Source organism: Pieris rapae, chromosome 2 (assembly GCF_905147795.1).
Source record: "Pieris rapae chromosome 2, ilPieRapa1.1, whole genome shotgun sequence".
NCBI classification, from domain to species: domain Eukaryota; kingdom Metazoa; phylum Arthropoda; class Insecta; order Lepidoptera; family Pieridae; genus Pieris; species Pieris rapae.
This window is the reverse complement of record NC_059510.1, coordinates 6795281-6818980: the sequence shown is the minus strand read 5'-3', so window position 1 is coordinate 6818980 and position 23700 is coordinate 6795281. Positions and strand designations below refer to the sequence as shown.

Sequence of the window (23700 nt, the reverse complement as noted above, 5' to 3'; positions counted from 1 at the left end):
GAGCAGGAGGCTCACCTGATGTTAAGTGATAACGCCGCCCATGGACACTCTCAATGCCAGAGGACTCGCGAGTGCGTTGCCGGCCTTTTAAGAATTGGTACGCTCTTTTCTTGAAGGACCCTAAATCGATAAAAAGTGTAAAATGGAAATATGTACTTTCTATTGAAAATGTTCTAAAGCTGATCGAACAAAATTATTGGATTATAGCAACAGATTCCGTAACATAAAAATAAATAATGCAAGTTAATTGAGTTGAAAAATAAATAAATATAAGAAAGCTTGCCCAGACTTATTTTTGAATTACAAGCATTCAGTCTTTTTTGTGCCAGTCGACATCAAACTATAAATATCGATGGGAATCGAAGCCAGGACTCGTACTAGACGAGCAATCAAATCGCTTCTGCTTCTAATTTTTTTTTACTTGACAAAAGCTATCTTAAAATTGAATATTTAAAATTACAACCAAATGTTATAATAACTGTTAGCTAATAATACACGTATACCTAAAGTAGTAAAGTTTAAAAAAAAGTAATAATGACGTTTACTCTGGTGGCTGTTATGTCAAAGTCAAGATGATAAATGCTCCAACTTTTTGACAGATCTTTGATGTTTTTGCGGATGACAGCTACTTTGTTTTATCTAAAACTTTATGTAAAAACCTAGGCTGTTGTTTGTGATTTGTGACGTCTCCCGCTATTCGAATCTCGTGTGTCAGTAGATACTCGTCAGTCAACAATTGATTGTCGTTCATCAATAGGTTTGCCTTTGGTCAGTTTACATCGACCTGGCATACGAAGAGCACGCATTACGGTTTTTACGAAGATGGCGGCTATCACATCCACACCAATAAATACAATTACCCGCGATAATTTAACTGTGCTCATCAGGAATAACAGGTTGAACGAGTCCTTGGAATTTGCTTCGGATACTGATAAGGTAACTATATTTGGAGTGACATTTGTTGATGCGAGAAACTATTAAACAGTGTCTTCATACGTATATTTACTATTAAATTAATGTATATTATTATAGTTAAAATGGCATTATTTTTATAAGAAAACCTTTGTGTGCAAAATTAATCTAAAATGTTCCGTTTCTACTGTCTTAAACGCTGAAAATTATAATTAGTAAATAAAATTAACAACACAAAAGGTACAGCAGATAATACACCTACCTATGTTAATTAAGGGAAGAAAATTAAACCATCTATTACATTAAGTATGAACGGTTTCAATAAATAACATATACATTATAGTTAAAATCTGTTATAACGATATCGAAGGGACAATAGCCGATGACGTTATTATTAAGAACCTAATAGAATAGAGTTCAGCGTTTGATTTTGCTCAATATAACCGATATGTTGTTTTAAAAGATGTTATCGTAAACGGTTTTGACTGTTATTATGAGTGTGACTTTTACAACATTTCTAATTATCGATTTTCGTTTAGGTGTAGGAATATAAATTGAAAGTAGCAGGTACTTCTACAAATAATACAAAGCAGCAGGTAGCCGACGAACGGATGGTTTGATCCTTTTTGCCCCAACTCAAATCGTGTGTCTTTTCTATCTTACAACGTGTTTATTATTCTGCGAAGTTCCTTAATAATCCATAGACAATTTGTTGTTGGATTCATATTTATGCGTTTTACACATTTATATAAACCTAATTTGATATTTAAACGCGAACTGATAACTAGATGTTTTGAATGTATACATCAGTTGTGATAGATAGGGAATAAGTTATATTTTATATAGTAAGTTATATATCTACGTACTACTGAATTTCTCGACTTAATTTTTTTATAATTAATTTATTGTTACATTTTATATATTGGTCGTAAGTTGAAAATATAAGGGGACAAACAAAAACGTAATTCGATTGTTAGATTGATGACTTGAAAAATCTTTCTTAATAACTTAGTGGCATCTAAAGCGTTATTTCAAGTACGAAGCTTACTATTTAGGTCACGAATAATTCATGAACTCTCGTAGAATATTTTCTCGCGTTTTTGTAAATATGTAGGTACTTCAGTTTAAATCTAGGTAATACCTTTTTGACACAAAAATGAAACATTTGAAAATATTTGTCATGAACTGGCTGGTTAGGTTAGGTTTTGTGTTAATTATTAAAAACTAGCGACCCGCCCCGGCTTCGCACGGGTGCAATGCTTTTAATGCAATGTACAATAGTTAGTACATTATTTTGATAAAACTCGTAGGGTTCAGCCTGCGTCTGCAATGTAAGCGGAAAAAATGTAATTATTTACGACATCACATTAGAAACCTCAAAAATAACAGTACTTCCTCACTATTTAATGGATGTTATTATACATATAAACCTTCCTCTTGAATCACTCTATCTATTAAAAAACCGCATCAAAATCCGTTGCGTAGTTTCAAAGATTTAACCATACATATGTCCCTTACATATGGACAGAGAAAGCGACTTTGTTTTATACTATGTAGTGAAATATAGGGTATATAGGGTTTTTATGTATTGTGTTAAAATAATCGCAGCACTATTTACGCGAATCAAAGATATACCTACTCGTAAAATAAAAATAAAATATAATGTTAATTTATATTGGTTCTCGAAATTATATCATTTTCTATTTTTGTTTAAATCTGTATGTATTACAAATACATTTTTTTTATTTTCAGATGGAAACTGATTCTCCTGTCCGAACACCTCTAAATCTTAAGCCGATAAGCAAAAAGCTATTCCATTCACCAGTCGAGGACATTAGTCCACAGAGGCCAGAGTTTGTTTCTAGGAACGACCGAAGAAAGCAGTTAAAACGTAAATTAAGAAGAAGAAGTCTTATCCCGGATGATGAAGTAAAAATCAAGATGGCGTACGTTGAGGAGTGCAATAGAGAGGGATATAGCCCAGAACCATACGGGGGGATGAGAAAGAGAGTGTTAATCAGTTTATTTCACAATAAGGAGTATTGTATGGATTGCTGTGATTAGTATGAATCTAATATTAATGTAGTTATGTTATTATAACTTTGATTATGTATAAAACAAGGTGTTATTATGAAATAGGAACAAAAAAAATTATGTAAAATAAAAATAATTACTGTCTTCCAGATTAAATGTAACTATAAGTACCGAATCTATAATAGATTAATTTTAAGGATGTATGGAGTAATTTTAAAGATTTATAGGAGTATATTTAAGGTAACATTAAGATCAACCCTTTGGTTTATGGGATAATATGTTATATTGCAATAAACGAGAATACAGGACTGTAAAAAATATTTAGATTAAAATGTATTGAAATATAATAAAAAAATTAAGTCTTAGTTTTATTGAGATTTCCTTATATATGTCTTTGAGATGTGGATATATCAATATTGGGAGCTGGTTTTGGCCACATATACACAATATAAGATTATTATCTAAAATTCAAATCGATAGTATTTAAATGGTTGTGTATTGTATTGCGTAATACCCATTTGGTAGATTACTAGACAACTTAAGACTCATAATAAATTGTCGTTCTTACAACATTGTATACAGTGAGCAGGTATTATTAATAACAATAACATTTTTCAACGGGAATCGCTTACAAGTAAACCCACGGGGAAATCAGCGTTTAAGCGGTTTTTATTCATTAGTCGCATCCGCAAGAGACATTTATCTGTGTCTGCTATCTGGGGTGTGTCTCCAGAGACGATGCTATTATATTTTGTTCTACAATAAACACGATTTTAATGAAGAATGTAAAATCTTAAGACGTTTGACAATCATCTTTGTATTAAGATTTTTTTATTGTAAACCGAAATATTTAAAAAATCGCTCCTTTTCACGAAAGTGAATGAAAACTGTGAAGGAGAAAAAACAGTAGATTTTTCATTGCAAGTTAAAATAAGTATAAGCAATGATTAGGAGGTTTAGACAACAGTAGTGTTTGTAAAAATGTTTTTATTTGTAATCTTAACATATATAAATCTCCTGTCTCGTTTTCCGCGATGGACTCCTAACTTAACTACTTAACCGATTTTAAATTAAATTGGCACACCGTCAGCAGTCTGGTCCAACTTACCTTCTTTCCTCTCCTACCGTTTCCCTTGAATTGCTTACTACTATGTAATATAGCAAAAACCTTAGCCACAGCAACGCTTGGCCGAGTCTGCTAGTAGAATAATATAATTGTCAAGAAGAGTGGTCTCTTTTTGGTGTTGGTGTTGTGGTAAGTTAGGGTTTTATAGTTTAAAGCTGTATATTGGACAACTCATTGTTTCTGAAGCCGAGATTATGTATACGTAATATGTTATACTTCACATTATTGACTTTCGTTTTCAATTATAATAAATAGTGATCTTCTAAATAGTAAGATTCAGAGAGGCCACTTAGCACTATGACTTATGACGCGGAGTCACATTTTACAATGCGTTTCTGAACCTTAAGCTTACTTTCTATAACACACAAATAATTTACGACCTTTGTTTGATTCGTAAGATACAGTTTAACTTATAATTCAAGCTGGCATTCTTTTACCAAAATAAATATTTTAATTAAATTATTTAACTACTAATATGTATGTTGCGTAAAATTTATAATATTTATGTGAAATCAGGAAAAATATTAGGGAGGGTTTATCATCGGACGACGGCGGAATACGAAATTCTACGCATCACCTCGACGTCCATCGTTCCACAACTAATCGTTACTTTAGGCATTTTTACCACTATTATATGGAATTCACTGAACTTTCAAACAAATTTAATCTTAAAAGGCCGGCAACGCACTCGCGAGCCCTCTGGCATTGAGGGTGTCCATGGGCGGCGGTATCACTTAACATCAGGTGAGCCTCCTGCCCGTTTGCCCCCTGTTCTATAAAAAAAAAATTGACTTATGAAAAGAGCGTATTATTTCCTTAAAAAGCCAGGAACGCACTCGAAACATGAGTGTCCGTCCATGAGCGGCGGTATTGCATCCTACATAAAGATAAAAGGTAATCTTAAAAAAAATAAACCTTTTGAGGTAAATTTAGAAGTAGGTACAGTTAGGTAAACAATAGTTTTGGTATTTGATAAAGACGATAGCACAATACAGCGCACAACAAATATTGGCCAAATAAGCATTTCTCACGATCTTACGACAATCGCTAGGTATCATTCCTTATAATACATTTTATATTCTTATAAATTGAGCGGAGATTGTAATATAAAATGATACTTCATCGTTTTGAGAATAAATGCTATAATTGATGTACCTATTATTGGTACTCCCTAGATATTTATCTAATGCGACTTACATATTAGAAAGGCTAATGTTTTTTTAATTGTATATAGAAACGGTTGTAGTAAAAATTAAGTCTTTATATTATACTAGCGACCCGCCCCGGCTTCGCACGGGTGCAATGCTGATACTAAATTCACTACAGAAAATCTGTGAACGTTGTATATAAAAATGTGGGTTATCCATAAGAGATAGACATATACCATCAGGGACTTTTCTGTAGACCTTTTCAATGTGTACAATACTTAGTACATTATTTTGATAAAACTCGTAGGGTTCAGCCTGCGTTTGCAATGTAAGCGGAAAAAATTTAATTATTTACGACATCACATTAGAAACCTCAAAAATAACAGTACTTCTCCACTATTTAATGGGTGTTATTATACATATAAACCTTCCTCTTGAATCACTCTATCTATTAAATAATAAAAATCGCATCAAAAGCGAAGTTGCGTAGTTTCAAAGATTTAAGCATACAAAGGGACATAGGGACAGAGAAAGCGAATTTGTTTTATACTATGTATTATTATATATCTCGGTCTAACACCCGAAGTCGGATTTGTTCATTAATAGTTTACTTCAGCCCTTGGATGTGTTAGCTAATGAATTTTTCAACTAAATTGATCAACTTTCTCACTCACTGTTTTTAAAGCTATATTTATGTGTACGTGTATGCTGAAATAATATATTACTACTATAAGATTTAATATCCAAACAACTTCCGTCACAGATACCTTCGAATAAAAGCGGCGGATTGAAAGGAAACAATTTAACTTTTTTTGCACAAGGCCATAAGAATAATATTTTTGATAAATACACACCTTTAACTGCGCTCAACTTGTTTCCCACCATCTGCTTTGCTACGAATGCCGCCATCTTGTTTTTTGTGTGATTACTTTATCTGAAACAGATTATTTTTTATTTTATTAACATCATACCAATGGATGAAAAAATTTCAGTTCTAACAATTACTTAATAAAATTGTCAGATTTCAATTAAAATCGTTTTTATGAAACAAATGTACTTTACTGAGTAATTTTATATTTCTTAGGGACATTTTATTTCATAAGTAGTCATTAAATTCTTATAATCGTTAAAAGCTTCCATTTTGAAGTCCATAACAATCATAAAAGAAAGTAAATTTATGAAAAAGCCATTAATTTTAAACAGCATCTTACAATGAATCATTTTATCTGTAGATCATTAAAAATTGACAAAGTAGAGGTGTGGTGGTCATTATGCCAGTTTAATACAAGTTTAAGATTTCAAATTGCGAAGAGTTTTAACTTTTAATCGTTTATTTAAGCGGAGAGGTTATATAAGTCAGCGTTAGATTTTTATATAATTTCGTATAAAAATAAATAAAGTATAATTTAAATAATATTTACTTAAAAGATACTGAAAATAATAAGAACCCTATATTACAATTCGAAATCAACAGTGTTTAATTTTTTATAAAAGATTACAGTAAATGTTGATCTGTAGATTTATTAGACCAAGTAATTAATTTATTATTAGAAAATTCCAATACAATATTTGACAATTAAACAAGATATTATTGATAGTAATCGGTCTAAAAGAAGACCTGCCATCTAGCGGATCTTGTAAGAACTACAACGTTCCGTTCGAGGTCCTGTAGGTACGAGATTTTACTAAGGTTACTAGATGGCGCTTCAATAACTTGTAAGAAACCAGGAATATTACGTTTGAAAAACAAACTAGGGCTAACAATCTATTTTTATGAACTGGATTATTACTTATTGACACGACTTAGTTTTACACGTTAATATTTAATAAAATAAAACCACTCATGTGACACTAGGATGCCAATCATTAATATAAGAGAAAATCAATAAAGGTTTTTTTTAAATAAGACGTAATTTCTATTTAAAAAAATCATTAAGTTTTTTTTAAGTACATTGAGTACCGTAAAAATACTAACTTAGATTAAAATCTTTCCACCACTTTCAGCCACTTCAAAACTTGACATTTTCCCTGTGTTTGATAATGATTAAAATTGGGTAACTTTTATATATTTTTTTAGAAATACTGTAGAGGTCATTTTCTTAGCTTGTCGAATTTTAATTCTTATACACTCTTCCTTCTACGTCTTACACATGTCGGCTATATATGCTTAATCCTAACAAAAAATATTAAAAAAACTCAAAATTTACGTAATCCACAGTTAACCGAAAAGTTCAACAAATTCAGTTCAATATTTACGTACGGATAAAACAGTTTTTGCTCATTTGTAAACTCCACATATCATAGGATTTGTCCCAAACTTCGTACATTTTATTCCAACGTTGATATATACGCGCCACTATTGTGCTTCATACAAAATGAGGACATATAAATTGCTGGCATATTTTTAAAAGTAACGATTCAAACTGTAAAATTACTCGTGAACTTGTTTGTATTACAAAATATTTGCATGATATACATTTCAATTGCGGCACTAATGTTAATGATTTGAGTGCATGGAGTATAGGACTTGTAACGTCTCTATGGGCCATGGGTCAGATCTGTTTGGGTCAATTTCAATTATTATTATTTTATTGACAATCGATGCCATCGGCTATTACTACTACTAGGCTGATGCCACATATCTCTTCTTCCCTAACAGAAATACTGGGAGTGAAATGTTTTAGTGTGCAGTGGAAATTATGTATAAGAACGCCCGAAATATTTTGTACGAGAGTTCTAACAAACGTTACTAATTCACATTATTTACGAAAGAGGATATTATATTGTAACGTGTTTTTATTTTAACATAAAATAATTTTGCCGTAAAACTTCTTATTATCTATATATATAAAAGAAAGTCGTGTTAGTTACACCACTTATAACTCAAGAACGAAAGAACAGATTTGAGTGAAAATTGGTATGGAGGTAGCTTAGAGCCAGGAGACGGACATAGGATACTTTTTATCCCGTTCGACAGCGTTCCCGTGGGACTTGACATGAAAAGTCAGTCACTATAAAACGTGGTATAACAAAAAAGAATAATAAAACGCAAATGATAGCTATGTAATTGACGTATAATGACAGCTATGTAATGACGTATATATGACAATTTGATATTTGTAAGAAATCAATATTCAAAATATTTCTATTAAATAAATAATTAAATGTAATGATAGTGCCATTGCCCATTCGTATAAACAGTGAAGAGAACTATAAAACTCGACATGGTCGTTTGTATTCAGTTCATCCAAATAATGATTAATGTTTCTATTTGTTGTTGTTGTCGAAAGACGCATTTAATCGAGTATTGGAGCGGGAACGTGAATATGATCACCAGGAATTAGATTTAGTAGTTCAAACGAATGTAACCCTGTTGAATTACCAACAAAAGCAAGTTTATGATACTTTAATGAAGGCAAACGATGATGAAAATGGCAAGACATTCCTCATGTCATTAGTTTTAGCAACTGTTCGGGCGAGATCCAACATAGCGGTTGCAGTTGCTTCTTCTGAAATAGCAGTCACATTGTTAGAAGGATGCCGTACGGCTCATTCAGAATTAAAATTACCGTTAAATCTTCAAACTATTGAAGAACCAACGTGTAATATTGCAAAACACTCAGCAATGGCAAAAGTTTTAGCGGCATCGAAAATCATCATCTGGGACGAATGCACAATGGCGCATAAACGTGCATTAGAAGCACTTAACCGAACATTAAAAGATTTACGCAATGACTCAAGATGTTTTGGAGGAGCAATGATTTTACTGTCTGGCGATTTCCGCCAAATACTGCCAGTAATTCCAAGATCTACGGCTGTCGACGAAATAAACACTTGCCTCAAGTCGTCAAACCTATGGCGCTATGTGAAGAAACTGCAGCTGACAACAAACATGAGAGTTACATTGCTTAATGATACATCTGCTGAAGATTTCTCGGAGCAATTGCTGACTATCGGTAATGGTCAAGTACCTGTCGATGAATGGAATCAAAAGACGATTTTATTAACAACAAGCTGCCCCGGCGAACTTTGTTCCGCCTTAATGGCAATAAATAAGCAGTTTGTTTTTTTTATTGGAAAAAATACAAAAAAATTAAATACCTACATTAATCATTCATTATTATTTCTGTATTTTAGTACATAGGTTGTTCTTCACTTAAGTACCTTTTGATACACGACATTTTTTGTTTTATTATCAGGCGCAAAAACAAACAACGCTGATGGTCTTCCGACCCGTGAACATGCCACGTATAATTGACCATGGGAAAAACATGAATGTTCTAGATTTAAACCACAAACTTTTAAGGATTGGCCTTGTGATTTGTTGATGGTCATGGCAAATGCAAGACGTATCGGAAATTGAAGTCTTTTAAATTCAAACGGCATATCGGTTGGGATCATCGGGATCCTCGGAATAAGAACTTCCTCACCTTTGAGATTTCCTATCATTATCGTAGCGTAAATTACATTGTTCTTCAATTTTCTAACCACCAAACGCATACCGTTGCAAAACTGTGCAACGGTTGGTTTATGTTTCGAAGCATGATTACTACGGAGCCAACCTTTAGGCGTAAATTGTGCGGTGGTAAGCCAGGCACGTCCAAAGAGTTTAAAAATTCAATGGGATAGTTGGTGGCTTCATCTTCATTTGTGACGCAGTCAATAGATTTGAATGAAGCATTGTTCCAATGATCTTATTTTGAATTATGTAGTTCAGGTCATCTACATCTTTATTCTTAGCCGCTAAAATTGCTCGCTCACTCAACCATTCATTATTTTTGTAGTTAGAAATAATGTTTGGAAACACATTGTTAATAAAATCGTCTTTTGATTCCATTCATCGACAGGTACTTGACCATTACCGATAGTCAGCAATTGCTCCGAGAAATCTTCAGCAGATGTATCATTAAGCAATGTAACTCTCATGTTTGTTGTCAGTTGCAGTTTCTTCACATAGCGCCATAGGTTTGACGACTTGAGGCAAGTGTTTATTTCGTCGACAGCCGTAGATCTTGGAATTACTGGCAGTATTTGGCGGAAATCGCCAGACAGTAAAATCATTGCTCCTCCAAAACATCTTGAGTCATTGCGTAAATCTTTTAATGTTCGGTTAAGTGCTTCTAATGCACGTTTATGCGCCATTGTGCATTCGTCCCAGATGATGATTTTCGATGCCGCTAAAACTTTTGCCATTGCTGAGTGTTTTGCAATATTACACGTTGGTTCTTCAATAGTTTGAAGATTTAACGGTAATTTTAATTCTGAATGAGCCGTACGGCATCCTTCTAACAATGTGACTGCTATTTCAGAAGAAGCAACTGCAACCGCTATGTTGGATCTCGCCCGAACAGTTGCTAAAACTAATGACATGAGGAATGTCTTGCCATTTTCATCATCGTTTGCCTTCATTAAAGTATCATAAACTTGCTTTTGTTGGTAATTCAACAGGGTTACATTCGTTTGAACTACTAAATCTAATTCCTGGTGATCATATTCACGTTCCCGCTCCAATACTCGATTAAATGCGTCTTTCGACAACAACAACAAATAGAAACATTAATCATTATTTGGATGAACTGAATACAAACGACCATGTCGAGTTTTATAGTTCTCTTCACTGTTTATACGAATGGGCAATGGCACTATCATTACATTTAATTATTTATTTAATAGAAATATTTTGAATATTGATTTCTTACAAATATCAAATTGTCATATATACGTCATTACATAGCTGTCATTATACGTCAATTACATAGCTATCATTTGCGTTTTATTATTCTTTTTTGTTATACCACGTTTTATAGTGACTGACTTTTCATGTCAAGTCCCACGGGAACGCTGTCGAACGGGATAAAAAGTATCCTATGTCCGTCTCCTGGCTCTAAGCTACCTCCATACCAATTTTCACTCAAATCTGTTCTTTCGTTCTTGAGTTATAAGTGGTGTAACTAACACGACTTTCTTTTATATATATAGATGTGTTTCCAAACATTATTTCTAACTACAAAAATAATGAATGGTTGAGTGAGCGAGCAATTTTAGCGGCTAAGAATAAAGATGTAGATGACCTGAACTACATAATTCAAAATAAGATCATTGGAACAATGCTTCATTCAAATCTATTGACTGCGTCACAAATGAAGATGAAGCCACCAACTATCCCATTGAATTTTTAAACTCTTTGGACGTGCCTGGCTTACCACCGCACAATTTACGCCTAAAGGTTGGCTCCGTAGTAATCATGCTTCGAAACATAAACCAACCGTTGCACAGTTTTGCAACGGTATGCGTTTGGTGGTTAGAAAATTGAAGAACAATGTAATTTACGCTACGATAATGATAGGAAATCTCAAAGGTGAGGAAGTTCTTATTCCGAGGATCCCGATGATCCCAACCGATATGCCGTTTGAATTTAAAAGACTTCAATTTCCGATACGTCTTGCATTTGCCATGACCATCAACAAATCACAAGGCCAATCCTTAAAAGTTTGTGGTTTAAATCTAGAACATTCATGTTTTTCCCATGGTCAATTATACGTGGCATGTTCACGGGTCGGAAGACCATCAGCGTTGTTTGTTTTTGCGCCTGATAATAAAACAAAAAATGTCGTGTATCAAAAGGTACTTAAGTGAAGAACAACCTATGTACTAAAATACAGAAATAATAATGAATGATTAATGTAGGTATTTAATTTTTTTGTATTTTTTCCAATAAAAAAAACAAACTGCTTATTTATTGCCATTAAGGCGGAACAAAGTTCGCCGGGGCAGCTTGTATATTATATATTTATTAACTTCTCTGCTATAATGTATTTATAACTATCGTAGTTGTTTAAATTATCTTTAAATTCGTGGGGCTTAATTCTTAATATAAACTTGATTTTCAACAATACCCGCATACAAGTTCTGTATAAAATAACTGCTCTATGCGGTAAGTTATAGTAAAGACGTCTTAAACCCGTAACGTTCTCTTAAAAACTATTTTAGTATTGACCTGGTCTAACCATCGCTAATATTTCATAGTCCGATAAGACTCGGGTCAATTCTGGGTCAAATTTACGAGAGCCGTGCGTTTTACTACCCTTCCTACCCGGATGTGGTACGCCCGGATATAGCCGGCTCATTCTGGTCGTACAATAAACTCCGCACGGTTTTGTCAGATTAAAGCCACCGTTATGGTTATAAATTTGAAAACTATCCCTTGGCTTTTTGTGTGAACACTATCGGGTTATGTAAATTGAATAATATAAAATAAGTATCGGTATTATTAGAAGAATTGGGATTTGCCAGGTCTAGACGAATATTTCTTGAATCGCAGAATTCTATTGAAAAAGTTTTATTTCTTGTTAGGTCTAAGGTTTGAGCTTATGATGGTCTTTATCGAGTAAATTCCAATGAATTACTATTTCATATTCGTAGTTTATGGTATCTAGAAAAAAATTATGCTGTTATATACTTCTAAATTATATTTTCGTGCATAAAAAAAGAAATGTACTGTATATTGATAAGGATTCGAAAAAAGTATCTTTGCAAAATTTCTAACAGTTATTTTATTTCGTGTTGAAGGATAACAAGTAGTAGCAACTAGCAAGCAGCGAGCGCTCTGACAGTTTTGATGTATTGAACTCATATCGCCATTGACGTGTGATAAACAACCACTGTACAACACTACACTATTAAAGCATGTACAGCATGTGTATTGATAACTTTATGAAATGTTTGGACATTTCGTGAAGTTACCAGCTACGACTGGGCATGTCGTTGAATAGCGAACATTTAAATATATTATACGATATACTTACAATATTTTACATTTTTGAAGACAGATAATTAATAATGTCATTGTATCAATCACTAAACAGTGTTTATTATTTAATTTCCCGATTAACAGCCATATTCAATTGTATATTTTTCATAAATTGCCCAGTTTCAATTATTAGCAATAATACTAGTCCGGTACAACTTATAGTTATAACTAAATCTTATTATAAAAATCACCAAATTTAATTAAAAATAATACACAAGAAAATAATTAAATACAATTTTTTTTTGTTTTTAAAAGCTTGTAGATGAGTTATCGACGGTAGATTGTATGGAACTTGGCCATCCTATTCCAACACTTTATGGCGGAGATTCTAAACGAGTTGTTTAAGAAGGAGAAGAAGAAGAAGAAGCTGTGAGATAGAATTTCCAAAACGCGTTTAAAAGAGCGTAACATATAGCTAGAAGGACCTCAAAAATATGAATTGTTTTTTAAGATAAGAGGGATTTGGGATTAATTAGAATTGAATATGTATAGAAGTTGAAGGGTAGGATATTTACTTTTTTGTTTTAAAAGGTTCATTTATTATAAAGTTCTATAACAAAGGACTATAGTAATTGCAACATTCTACACAGAATATGCAAATAAAATAAGAAATATCCCAAGTTTAATAAGTAAGCATTACGCTTCAAAAGAACTCAGCCACGCGCGTAAATTATCCTAATTTTGTACCACAAATCCCTGTTCTTGCAACTTTTTGAATTACCATTTCTGTAATATACGAGTATTATATTTGGTATGAGTTGTGGCCCAGAATAATTTTTAAGCTACATAAATTCCATCGATTGTACCATAATTATAATTATAAGTTATTATTTTGAAGGGGTTTGAAGTACGAATGAAGGTCAATTCAAAATGGATGGATGACTTGAAAACTGGAACAATTTTAATCAGCCTACTTAAGTTCGTTCAAACTAATACTAGGTAGTATTAGTTTACTACATAGAGTAATTAGTTCTTCATACTTTAATATTCAAATTAACCAGTTAAACCTACAAATTCCCTTAAAAAGGGCCAGTCCCGTACATCCTTTGGAGCCTAGAATCCTAAAAAAATAATTTTACTACTTCTATTCTTAATTTGTATAACAGGGGTCAAACGGGTGGGAGGCTCACCTAACCTTAACCACTCACGGACATCGCCAAAAGGGTCGGATGTCCGTAGCCGCCCTTTGAGGAATTAGTATTCTCTTTTCTTGAAGGACCCTAAGTCGAATTGGTTCAGAAATAGGTTGTCATTGTTGTCAGTATCAGTTTTCCAACTTCAGACAGTGATTACTACGCCGGGAAACATTGCGCTGTATTAGAAACAATGCCTTAGCTAAGCCGTCTCTTGTCAATTGTCATCTTGGAACTATTTGTTTGTATACAAATACATATCTTATTCAGCTTTGATAAAACGTAATTGTACGCAATAAAACTTTATGTATCAACGATTCAACCTTTATTATCCTTTGACTATGACTTGCTAAATTGCATTGACTAGTTCTATTTCAATGCAATTTTTCTGCAATGCGAAATGTAAAAAGAGTTACCTTTGTCCGACTGTAGTGCTGTTTAAATATGAAATCGATATCTGGCATACTGCCTAATGCTGTCCTTATTACTTATTTTACGTGGAAGGACAAAAAAGACCTTCTAAGTATTAAAATTTTCCCTTATTAAATTTATAGAAAAATGTCATCTAATATTGGTTTAACTAAAACCTTTTTGTCATAATTGATAAAGGAAAAATTGGGATCTTAAACTTATATACCATATAAGTATATGGTACAGATGTTACCGTCTATGTATTACATAGACGGTACATACATAAACTTATATGGTATATTCGGTCCGCGCTCATACATGCGTTATTTATTAATGAAAAATAAATTTTATTATATGTAATCCTAAATTATATAGGTATAATATAAATTACATTAATTTATAATTCCATTTCAGTAATAACATTATAAAAATGTATTTGTTGATTTGTTTGAGTAATGTTATAATAAATGAGCAAAAGCAATACACATCAAAAATAAAAACGATACCTCATCTCGGCAATTATCCCTTCGTTCCGCCATATTTATCACACAGATTGGCGGCACTGTATGTAACCGAAATAATGTTGCCCATTTAAATATTCATACAAACGTTACAATTCATCTGTTTACGACTGCCTTGGGATACATTTTTAATCTATAGCTTTTGAACTTTAAATGATAATTTAATTTTAAAAATTGATATCCGTCAAATGACGTCGATTTAGTTCTCTGGATAACTTTGCAGAATATTGAATCTAGTCAGAGCCACTGAGACTTTCTATATACGCGTACGAAAGAGAAGTACAATCTTGAGATTCCTTTTAAAAACTTGTCGAAAATTGTGCATTTCATTTCAAATAGACTTCTGATACAGTGAGCACTCAGGCTAAATCGGTTTTGAGTCAAACGGAATAAGATCCGTCTGTGATTCAATACTAGTTCGGAGCTCGTGGTCATTACGGTAAAGCTGATTGATTTGCTCATAGACGCTGAGCTTAGTTTACGGTTACATTGTGGTTACTAAAATTAATTTAAAATATCCTGGAACATGAGTGTTTTTGTTATAAAAATAGTATAAAAACATTACGTTGTTCTAACACATCGGAAGTTGTTATTCTATTAATAAATAAGAAAAACATCCCAAACAAGGTACAATTTCAGATTAAATTTTGTGCCGTTTAAACTTTTACAACTTTTTTCATCGTTACTGTAATAGTATACATACGTTATAACTCGTAAATGCTTGCCTACTCTATCACAGCATTAATACAACTAATTAAATAAAATTATCTTGAAATTTCTCACTTATATAGAGTAATCAGTCACTGATATACTGCCATTGCTACAATTCTCACGTCGGAGTCGTTAACTGAAAATATTAGACAGGCGTGACTCATCGGAAAAATTTTGTGTGACGGAAGCGAGTTGCAATATAATATATTTATTTATTTTGTACTCCTACAGCTAACACAAATTACATATAATAGCAAACAAATACACCGAGAACATAGCCACAGATGGAATACATGATACATTATATAACAAAAAGATTTACAAAAGGGAACAAACAAACAAAGTATTTAATACAATTAACTAACTGATTAAATTTAATTAATTAAGCCTAAATTGGTTGTGTTGTGTAATGGTGTAAAAGTGATATAGATATAGTTAAATTAATATATTATTTAGTTGAAACATACAACGTATACTGGGAATTTAATTTATTTGCTTCCGGTTTGTCCAAATAAACACGCACGGCATCTTTTTCATATTTTGAAAAAAAGTATGTCACCTTTGGATAATATAGCATTTTGACAATGAAAGTATTTTCTTAAAATCGTTCCCATACTTTTCGAGTTTCATGTAAACAAACACATAAAAATACAAATGTTTCTTCTTTATTTTATTTCTTGTATACATTAATATACTTCAAAAGGGTGTTAGGAGAAAATTTGTAGTCAACCCCATTTAAAGCAATGACAACAATTAATTAACTTTCTCAAGATTATCTTACAAAAAATGTTTGCCAATTAAAATTAATGTTTTCAGTAAAACAAAGTGAATTCGATTAATGCTGTTATTTTTATATATTAAAATACAGTTTTGTTAACATTCGAACAAACTATTTAAAATATATTTAGAATTTGCAAAAGCATGTTTCAAAAAATATATGTTTACCTGAGACAACCTATACTGGTACGATCGCGACCGATACAAGAATATTTTTTTATTTTAAATTCAATTAAAATTGTAATGAAAACTTGTTTTACAAGTTTTCTTAAATTGTCCAACACATATCAATAACAGGAATATCTTTTATACATATTATGATTGAGACGATATCGGCAGTTTTTGGGAATAAGATTTTTTTTATGTTTAAGTATTGTAATTTGTGTTCTGTTCGGTTTCTGTGTATTTTCTACATGTATACCGGTGAATACAAATGATTTACTTACTTATATTGTACAACCATGTAGACTAGTACCTCTACCTACATAAGCAATGAAACGATTGTGATTCATCTGTAATCTTTTTTGTACAAGTTTAAAACTAAAGTTTTAGTCGGATTGACTAAGTAGTGTCCGGAATCTGGCAGGTATTAACAAAGTTCATGGCATGGATTTCCTTTTAGGAATGCAGAAAAAGTACTTAAGCAAATTGTTTGAGTGGAATTTATCATAGTTACGTCATCGTCTGTACTTTAATAATTAATATAAGCTAATTAATATAAACAGAAAAGGTAGATTTTTAAATTGTCATAAATAAACTCCAACTCTATCGGTTGTGGAATAGAAAATTATACCCGTGTATTTAAAGTTTAAATAAAAATTATAATGGTTTCATTTGAGGGTAACTTTTAGTAAAAATAATTTGTAATGAAGATTCTATGAAACTAATTTATGGTGGTGACACACCGATCACCCACAGTGGTTTATCCAAAGATGGTGAAGGAGGAGATTGTTAAAACTACGGCCATTTAAATTCTTTTTAAATTTATAGTAGATATTTAATAAAAATTCAGTCTCAGTCAATACATAAGTCATGGCACACATAATGCAAACCACGCATAATCGACTTTTACTTGCACTAGCAGGTACTTCTAATTCGCTCAAACGCAATGGCTCAGATGTTCATTACCATTTGCAATTTAATCCTTCTGTGAACGCAAATTCACTGATTCAATAGGAAACCATTTTGTGACTACGAAAGAGCGCTAACTATAGAGTAATTTCTCCTTACCGAGTATTGTGTCACTGTCATTTCTCTTTATTGTTATTTTGTTACGCTCTTATTAATAAACTAATTAAAATATCTTTGTCTTCGAGGCAGAATACATACCACCTCGACGTCTGTGGTTCCACAACTGAGCGTTACTAAGCAGATTTTCTAGGCATAATCACTATGTGCAACCATTGAAGTATTTTCGAACCAATTCGACTAAGGGTTCTTTAAGAAAGGAGCGTACCATTTCCTTAAAGGCCGGCAACGCACTCGTGAGCCCTCTAGGATTAAGTGTCGATGGGCGGCGATATCACTTAACATCAGGTGAGCCTCCTGCCCGTTTGCCTCCTATTCTATAAAAAAAAAAACAAAACTCAATATTGAGATTACGATTAAGTTTGTGAAAACATTTGAAACAATATGAAACATGTACATATTTATGATCACGAATGAAATCAATAGTTTTAGATATTCTTCCGTTATATAATTTTCTCCTTAACATATTAGGAATGAAGTAAGATTTCAATAGAAAATTTTCGCTTTAAGTCTCTCTTAACCTAACAATGAACGCCTCTCTTAGAACCTTCGCCTTTGTAATTAGCCCTTAACTGAGGAATGACGTGTTAAACGATGTGAAATTACTCAATTATCTTTGAAATTAATTAACTAATGTAATTAGACAACTGAAGCATACATATTTCTTTGGTTATTAAGTTGATAAATTAGTCACACGTATTAATATCATGGTTTTAGATCCTATATTAAAATGTAGTAAAAAAAAACAGTGTTGGTCTTGTGGATTTTGCAACCATAAGAGTCAATGGAGTGTATCTGGCACATCACTTAATTGCCTATCAGAAAAAACAAATGTTCTCAAAACAGGCAAAGAAATCTGAGGCGCAGACCTCAAAGGTCGCAAGCACCATTGGTTTGGTAATAAAAGAGATCTCTGAAAGGCATCACTTGAGAAAATCTCATTTTAAATATTAAAATATTCCGTTGGCCTTTCTTTTCAAACGTCCTGGGTCTAACATGATATGCCGTTATAATTACAACCGTTACGCATACAAAGAAACCGGTCCAAAGAAACCAACGACTTACGAACCAAAAAAAACGAGTATCTGGTTTTATCCGTATTAAATAAAATATGTGTTTTTGTTTACATATTAATACCAGGGGCTGGTAAGTATAAGCCACGCCCATATGGGTGCCAAACCCATTTATTAAACGAAACACGATTAAATAAATGTAATTAAATGTGATGTATATTCGTGTAAAGTAAGCAATGTACCGGCGGGAGCCTAATCAGGTTCTCCTAATATTTGCAAATTTAAATAAATTCAAATGAAGGTGGGATCCGGTGTTGTGGAAAGTGGCTCTTTTTCAAATTATTCCAGACCCAATCGTAAGGTACCTTTGACCTTTATGTTAAACCCAGATTACGAAATTTCCCAATACGAAGTTCGTACCGGTTTTATAGTGGGGAGTTCATTTGATTGTTTTTAGAATATTTACGTTCGAAATGTGAATGAAAATAATAAAATGTTAATTCTACGTCTAAAAAAAATTACTTAATAGTAATATCTAATTGCTATTATACATTAAATCTAAACTTTAAAAAGCTAACCAAACAGCAAAGATATTAATATGTATATACATATATAAACATATTTAAAATGAGAGAGACATTGAGTAAAATAAAATAAACGAGTTTTAAATGAAATAGCCACTGTAATGCTTATAAAATATCAATTTTATGTTCAATAATCCAAAATTAATTAAACAATCGACTTAGTATATAATACACTAAGTTCAAAAGTTTTCTGCTAATTTTATACCTGAAGTGAGATACTTCAAGTTTTATTTATGCATATCATGCACAAACTGCTCCCGCTATAAAAATAAGTCATCGATATATCACTGTTATATCAGTCACTGTACATCAAAAAACCCAAAACCAATTACAAAAATATATTGGAAAATTCAGATACTCCACGACTAGGACATCAATCAATTATGCGATGTCAATCTATCTTTGGAAAGATTTATCTATGAAATTGAATCACGATAAAAAATATAAAAATTGTTTGCGCTTGGATATGACACTAAAAAGAAATTAAATACCCCATTTATTACTTTAATGACATTTTAAGAAGCTCCTGGTCAAAGTATATAATGTAGAAACACTTGGATTCCGCCATCTTGTAATTTTAATGGAATGTTTATGTTGCCGTAAAGTAAAAATTTATGTTAAATCATTTTCGAAACATCCTTGATTTCCACGGTGTACATTTTCATAACAAAGAACGGGCGAGGCATGAGACATGACAAGAATGCGACACAGCGGGCAACAAGAAACATTTCTTCGACAAACATTCGAGAGATTTGAATACTGTTTTCGGAGTGCAAGAATATTATTATGCATGGAGTTGTGTATAAATTTAAAACATTTTAATTTGGTAAACAATTTTTTTAAATGCCTGATATTCGCCTTATTTTGTTCGAAAATGATAATTTACGTTAAGTTGCGTGCGTCATGCAGGTACAAAAAAACTTTTCTTCTCTTTCTATATAAACAATTAACATCTACCTCACATCTCTTCTTAATTTTAAAACTACAACCTTGTATAACATGACCTTTTTTGTACAAAACAACTTTTACATTTGGCAATGAAATAAGTTCCATTACTTTTGTATACTTAAGAGACCCTGGGTAAGTAGTTATTCGAAAGAAGTAGTGTGGTAAAGACCGTAAATAGAGAATTGATATATTTTAGTATTTTAAAGTAACTACTACAGTCTTATATAATTAAAACAAATTATGTTTTTCTTTTATGATTCCATTTCTATACTAATATTTTATCTATCTTTCGAAATTACATTTATTATATACATAGAAATCAACTTATCGCCTAAATGTTACAGCCACTAAATACACCATTGAACGTCTCTTTCCTGCCAAACATACTGTCAGTTAATACAAGGACGGAAAATGGTACTTTAATGTCGTCCCTGATACAGATAAAGCAATGACTTCCTTATTTAGCGAGGTAATATCTCTACGGCCCATCGAAAGACATATTTCTTGGAAAAATATTTTGGGATTTTATGATCTATCAACTGTTTACATCAGATAATATCTATAGTTTTCCATTCCTATAGACTATATAACTGAATAGAAAGTACAATCTACAACTTGAGTTCTAAATAGACAATTTTTATTAAAGGCTCAAAGAGGTTATACAGAAAAGTGAAAATTCTGTTACAAAAAGGAAATGATGATATTTTTTTTATATTATGGCCCGCACGGTTTGTGCATTGTGGCCCAGGGTCAAATGATGATATTTCTATTTAGATACATTACGATTAAATTTGAAACTATGTTTTTATTATATATGTAATAGGTAATTTCACTCAAGAAAACAATTAACAAAAACGATACGTCTTATTGAAGTTATTTCTACATCAAATAAAATAAATTATATTTTATTTGACTCTTAGAATTAATGTATATATTGCCTGCACCAGGCAAGTCAATTAAGTATTTAGGAAGTATTTAAGGTATTAAAATAAACTTGAATAATGCTTATAATCTGAACCAGATGATATTTTCCTAATATTTCAACAATTCATTTTCGTTGTTGAAATCTGTTTGCACCGCGAATAATTCTAATTTCTGTTAACATTTCACGTACGCCAACGTACGTTGCCGTTGAAAATACTAAAGCCAACACGTTAATACGATTAAAACTTGCTTAAACAAACTTTAACGCTATTTTAACACGTTCAGGGAAAAAGCTTTTACATTTTTATTATTATCTTTTAATGTGGCATGTCTCAATATCATAGTTTTATTTTAAAATGTAATAAAACTTCAACAAATTATTATTATAGAGTATATAGAGCTGTTATTTTCGATGTATTATGTTAATCAAACGTAATTTATCTCTATAAAATTATTTTCCAAAAACGTTTAAAATTGCGAGTGTAATGGGAGCTATTATTTAAACGATTAATTAAGGTTACCTTATGTAATTATATCGTTTGGCTTTGAGGTTTTTTAACCTCACTTAATGAAGACGTGTTCATAATTACAGTCTCATTTATTTAAGTTTCTTGCAACCTATTTCATTAGAGTATCTACATTTACATCCAATAGAGTCCTAATCATAGACAAACCTAAAACTTCAGCCGTAAACAAAACGTGGAGTACGTATGGCATTTGATACCGTTATTTTTCTAAAATTATTGTCATGTAAGGATGCAGGTGCCACTCAGTGTGATTGTATAATCAAAGATGTAAGACGAAACGTTGTGTTTAATTGTGATAGAAACTGAAATAACATCCTGAGAATCAGCCCCCGTACCCTGTAACCTAGCGATAGTGATACCGATTCCGATGTGTTAGTGTGCAAGTTCGATGTAGCTTTCTGAATATCCGTAGCGCTGGTGTCGTAACCTTTGCGCGGTAAAATTCATGATTCGATTGAACAGACCGGCATCGCTTTCAACGCAATTTGAAGATGGACCAATCACAATCGAAGAGAATGAAAATCGTTTCGTCAATTGTTTTACATTCCTACCGAGAACTTAATTCAAAGACTCATATAATCGTGGGGTGGTTCTACATGTTCTACATTTTCTAGAGTTATATGTGACACCCAAAAGACGCACACATATAAGAATATTTTGAAACTGCGAATAAAAACACTCGAGATTAATATCACAGTCCATACATCAATAGCGAGCTCAGCCAGGCGTCACAGGTCGGGCCCATAAATATTGCACCACGTTCATTTACCTTTTGTTTGTTATTGATATAGTATATTTATACGGCCCTGAGTTATTTTTTTATCGGTCTGTAATATTATAGACTCGAAATGTATTATAATTAATATGTGCTAAATTGTGTGGCTATATAACGGTTTATAGTAGACTAGTTTTAGACTGGAGCAGATTTGGCAAAGTGGCTTAAGTGTGCGACCTTCACGGCTGAGGTCGCGCGTTTAAATCCCGGCTATGAATTTCTATGTGTGCAATTAACCTTAATTCGTACGACGATGAAAAAATCTAAAGGAGCCAACCATATCCCAAATATCAACATATATCTATCAAGCACAATAGGTTATGAAAAAATGTTAAAAGAAATGTTAGCACCTACGGCCGATGCCCAAATAGGGTTACAGTAACTGTGTTATTATTATTTTACTGAGCCTGTTCGAGTTTTCACTATAATTTTTAAAGCATGCCCAATTCACACATGAATACTAAAGCTGCGAACGTGAAATTAAATTTTATACCAGCGGTCCGTCCCGACTTCGAACGGGTAGAAATTAATTTTTTAAGTATTTTTTGGTGATTTTGATATGTTTTTAATATTATAGAACATTTTTACCGTCAATAGTTTTCGCAGCGCCATTATCACTTTATTGCCATTATATTTTTAGTAGGGATCCTTATTTTATTTACTTTACTCCTTATAATATTATTATGTATTAGTAAAAATGTCGTCGGGCTCTTGAGTGGGTAAATATTGTTTAATATTCTATTCATACAGCAATGAAAGCCAAGTAACCCGAAATAGCCAGGATATCTAACTTATTATATTTATAAAGAGGCTTTTAAAACGATGTAAATATTAAAACGCAGGGAAGCGTAGGGCTTAAGGCGATAAGGCTTCCACTTCCAACTGACCTACTTCACTGAATATAGTGGCTATGTAAACGTAGTATGCAAGGTTCGGTGACTAACCAAAATTTATGCAGGTTTAAGTGTAAGAATTTCTTTTAAAAAAGACGACTGTTTTTTAGTATTGAATGCGTATTATATTATACTCTTACCCGATGTATTCAATTTTTTATATAATTAGAATTTTCGTTGCATAAATCCTTACATACACAGTGTA

At 32.2% G+C, this 23700-nt stretch overlaps 2 protein-coding genes across 7 annotated transcripts in view; one reads left to right on the top strand and one right to left on the bottom strand.

Annotated features, from left to right (window-relative positions):
* LOC110992808 (complexin) overlaps positions 1-23700 on the bottom strand; it is a 122362-nt gene that overhangs the window by 47422 nt on the left and 51240 nt on the right. For all 6 annotated transcript variants that reach the window (XM_022258891.2, XM_022258811.2, XM_045634402.1 and 3 more), the window contains one exon: positions 6075-6154. In XM_022258891.2, the coding sequence (XP_022114583.1) occupies positions 6075-6129 (55 nt within the window). In that variant the 5' untranslated portion in view covers positions 6130-6154. The remainder of the gene's footprint in view (positions 1-6074; positions 6155-23700) is intronic.
* LOC110993195 lies at positions 698-3190 on the top strand. Its single transcript, XM_022259384.2, has 2 exons — positions 698-936; positions 2665-3190. The coding sequence occupies exons 1-2, from the start codon at positions 823-825 to the stop codon at positions 2974-2976; spliced, it is 426 nt and encodes a 141-aa protein (XP_022115076.2). The 5' UTR covers positions 698-822; the 3' UTR covers positions 2977-3190.

What these genes read in the sequence shown, in the direction of transcription:
- LOC110993195 (XM_022259384.2), top strand. Translation starts at nt 823, where the DNA reads ATGGCGGCTATCACATCCACACCAATAAATACAATTACCCGCGATAAT. An exon ending in TTGCTTCGGATACTGATAAG is followed by an intron (nt 937 to 2,664) that starts GTAACTATATTT and finishes TTTTATTTTCAG; the next exon opens with ATGGAAACTGATTCTCCTGT.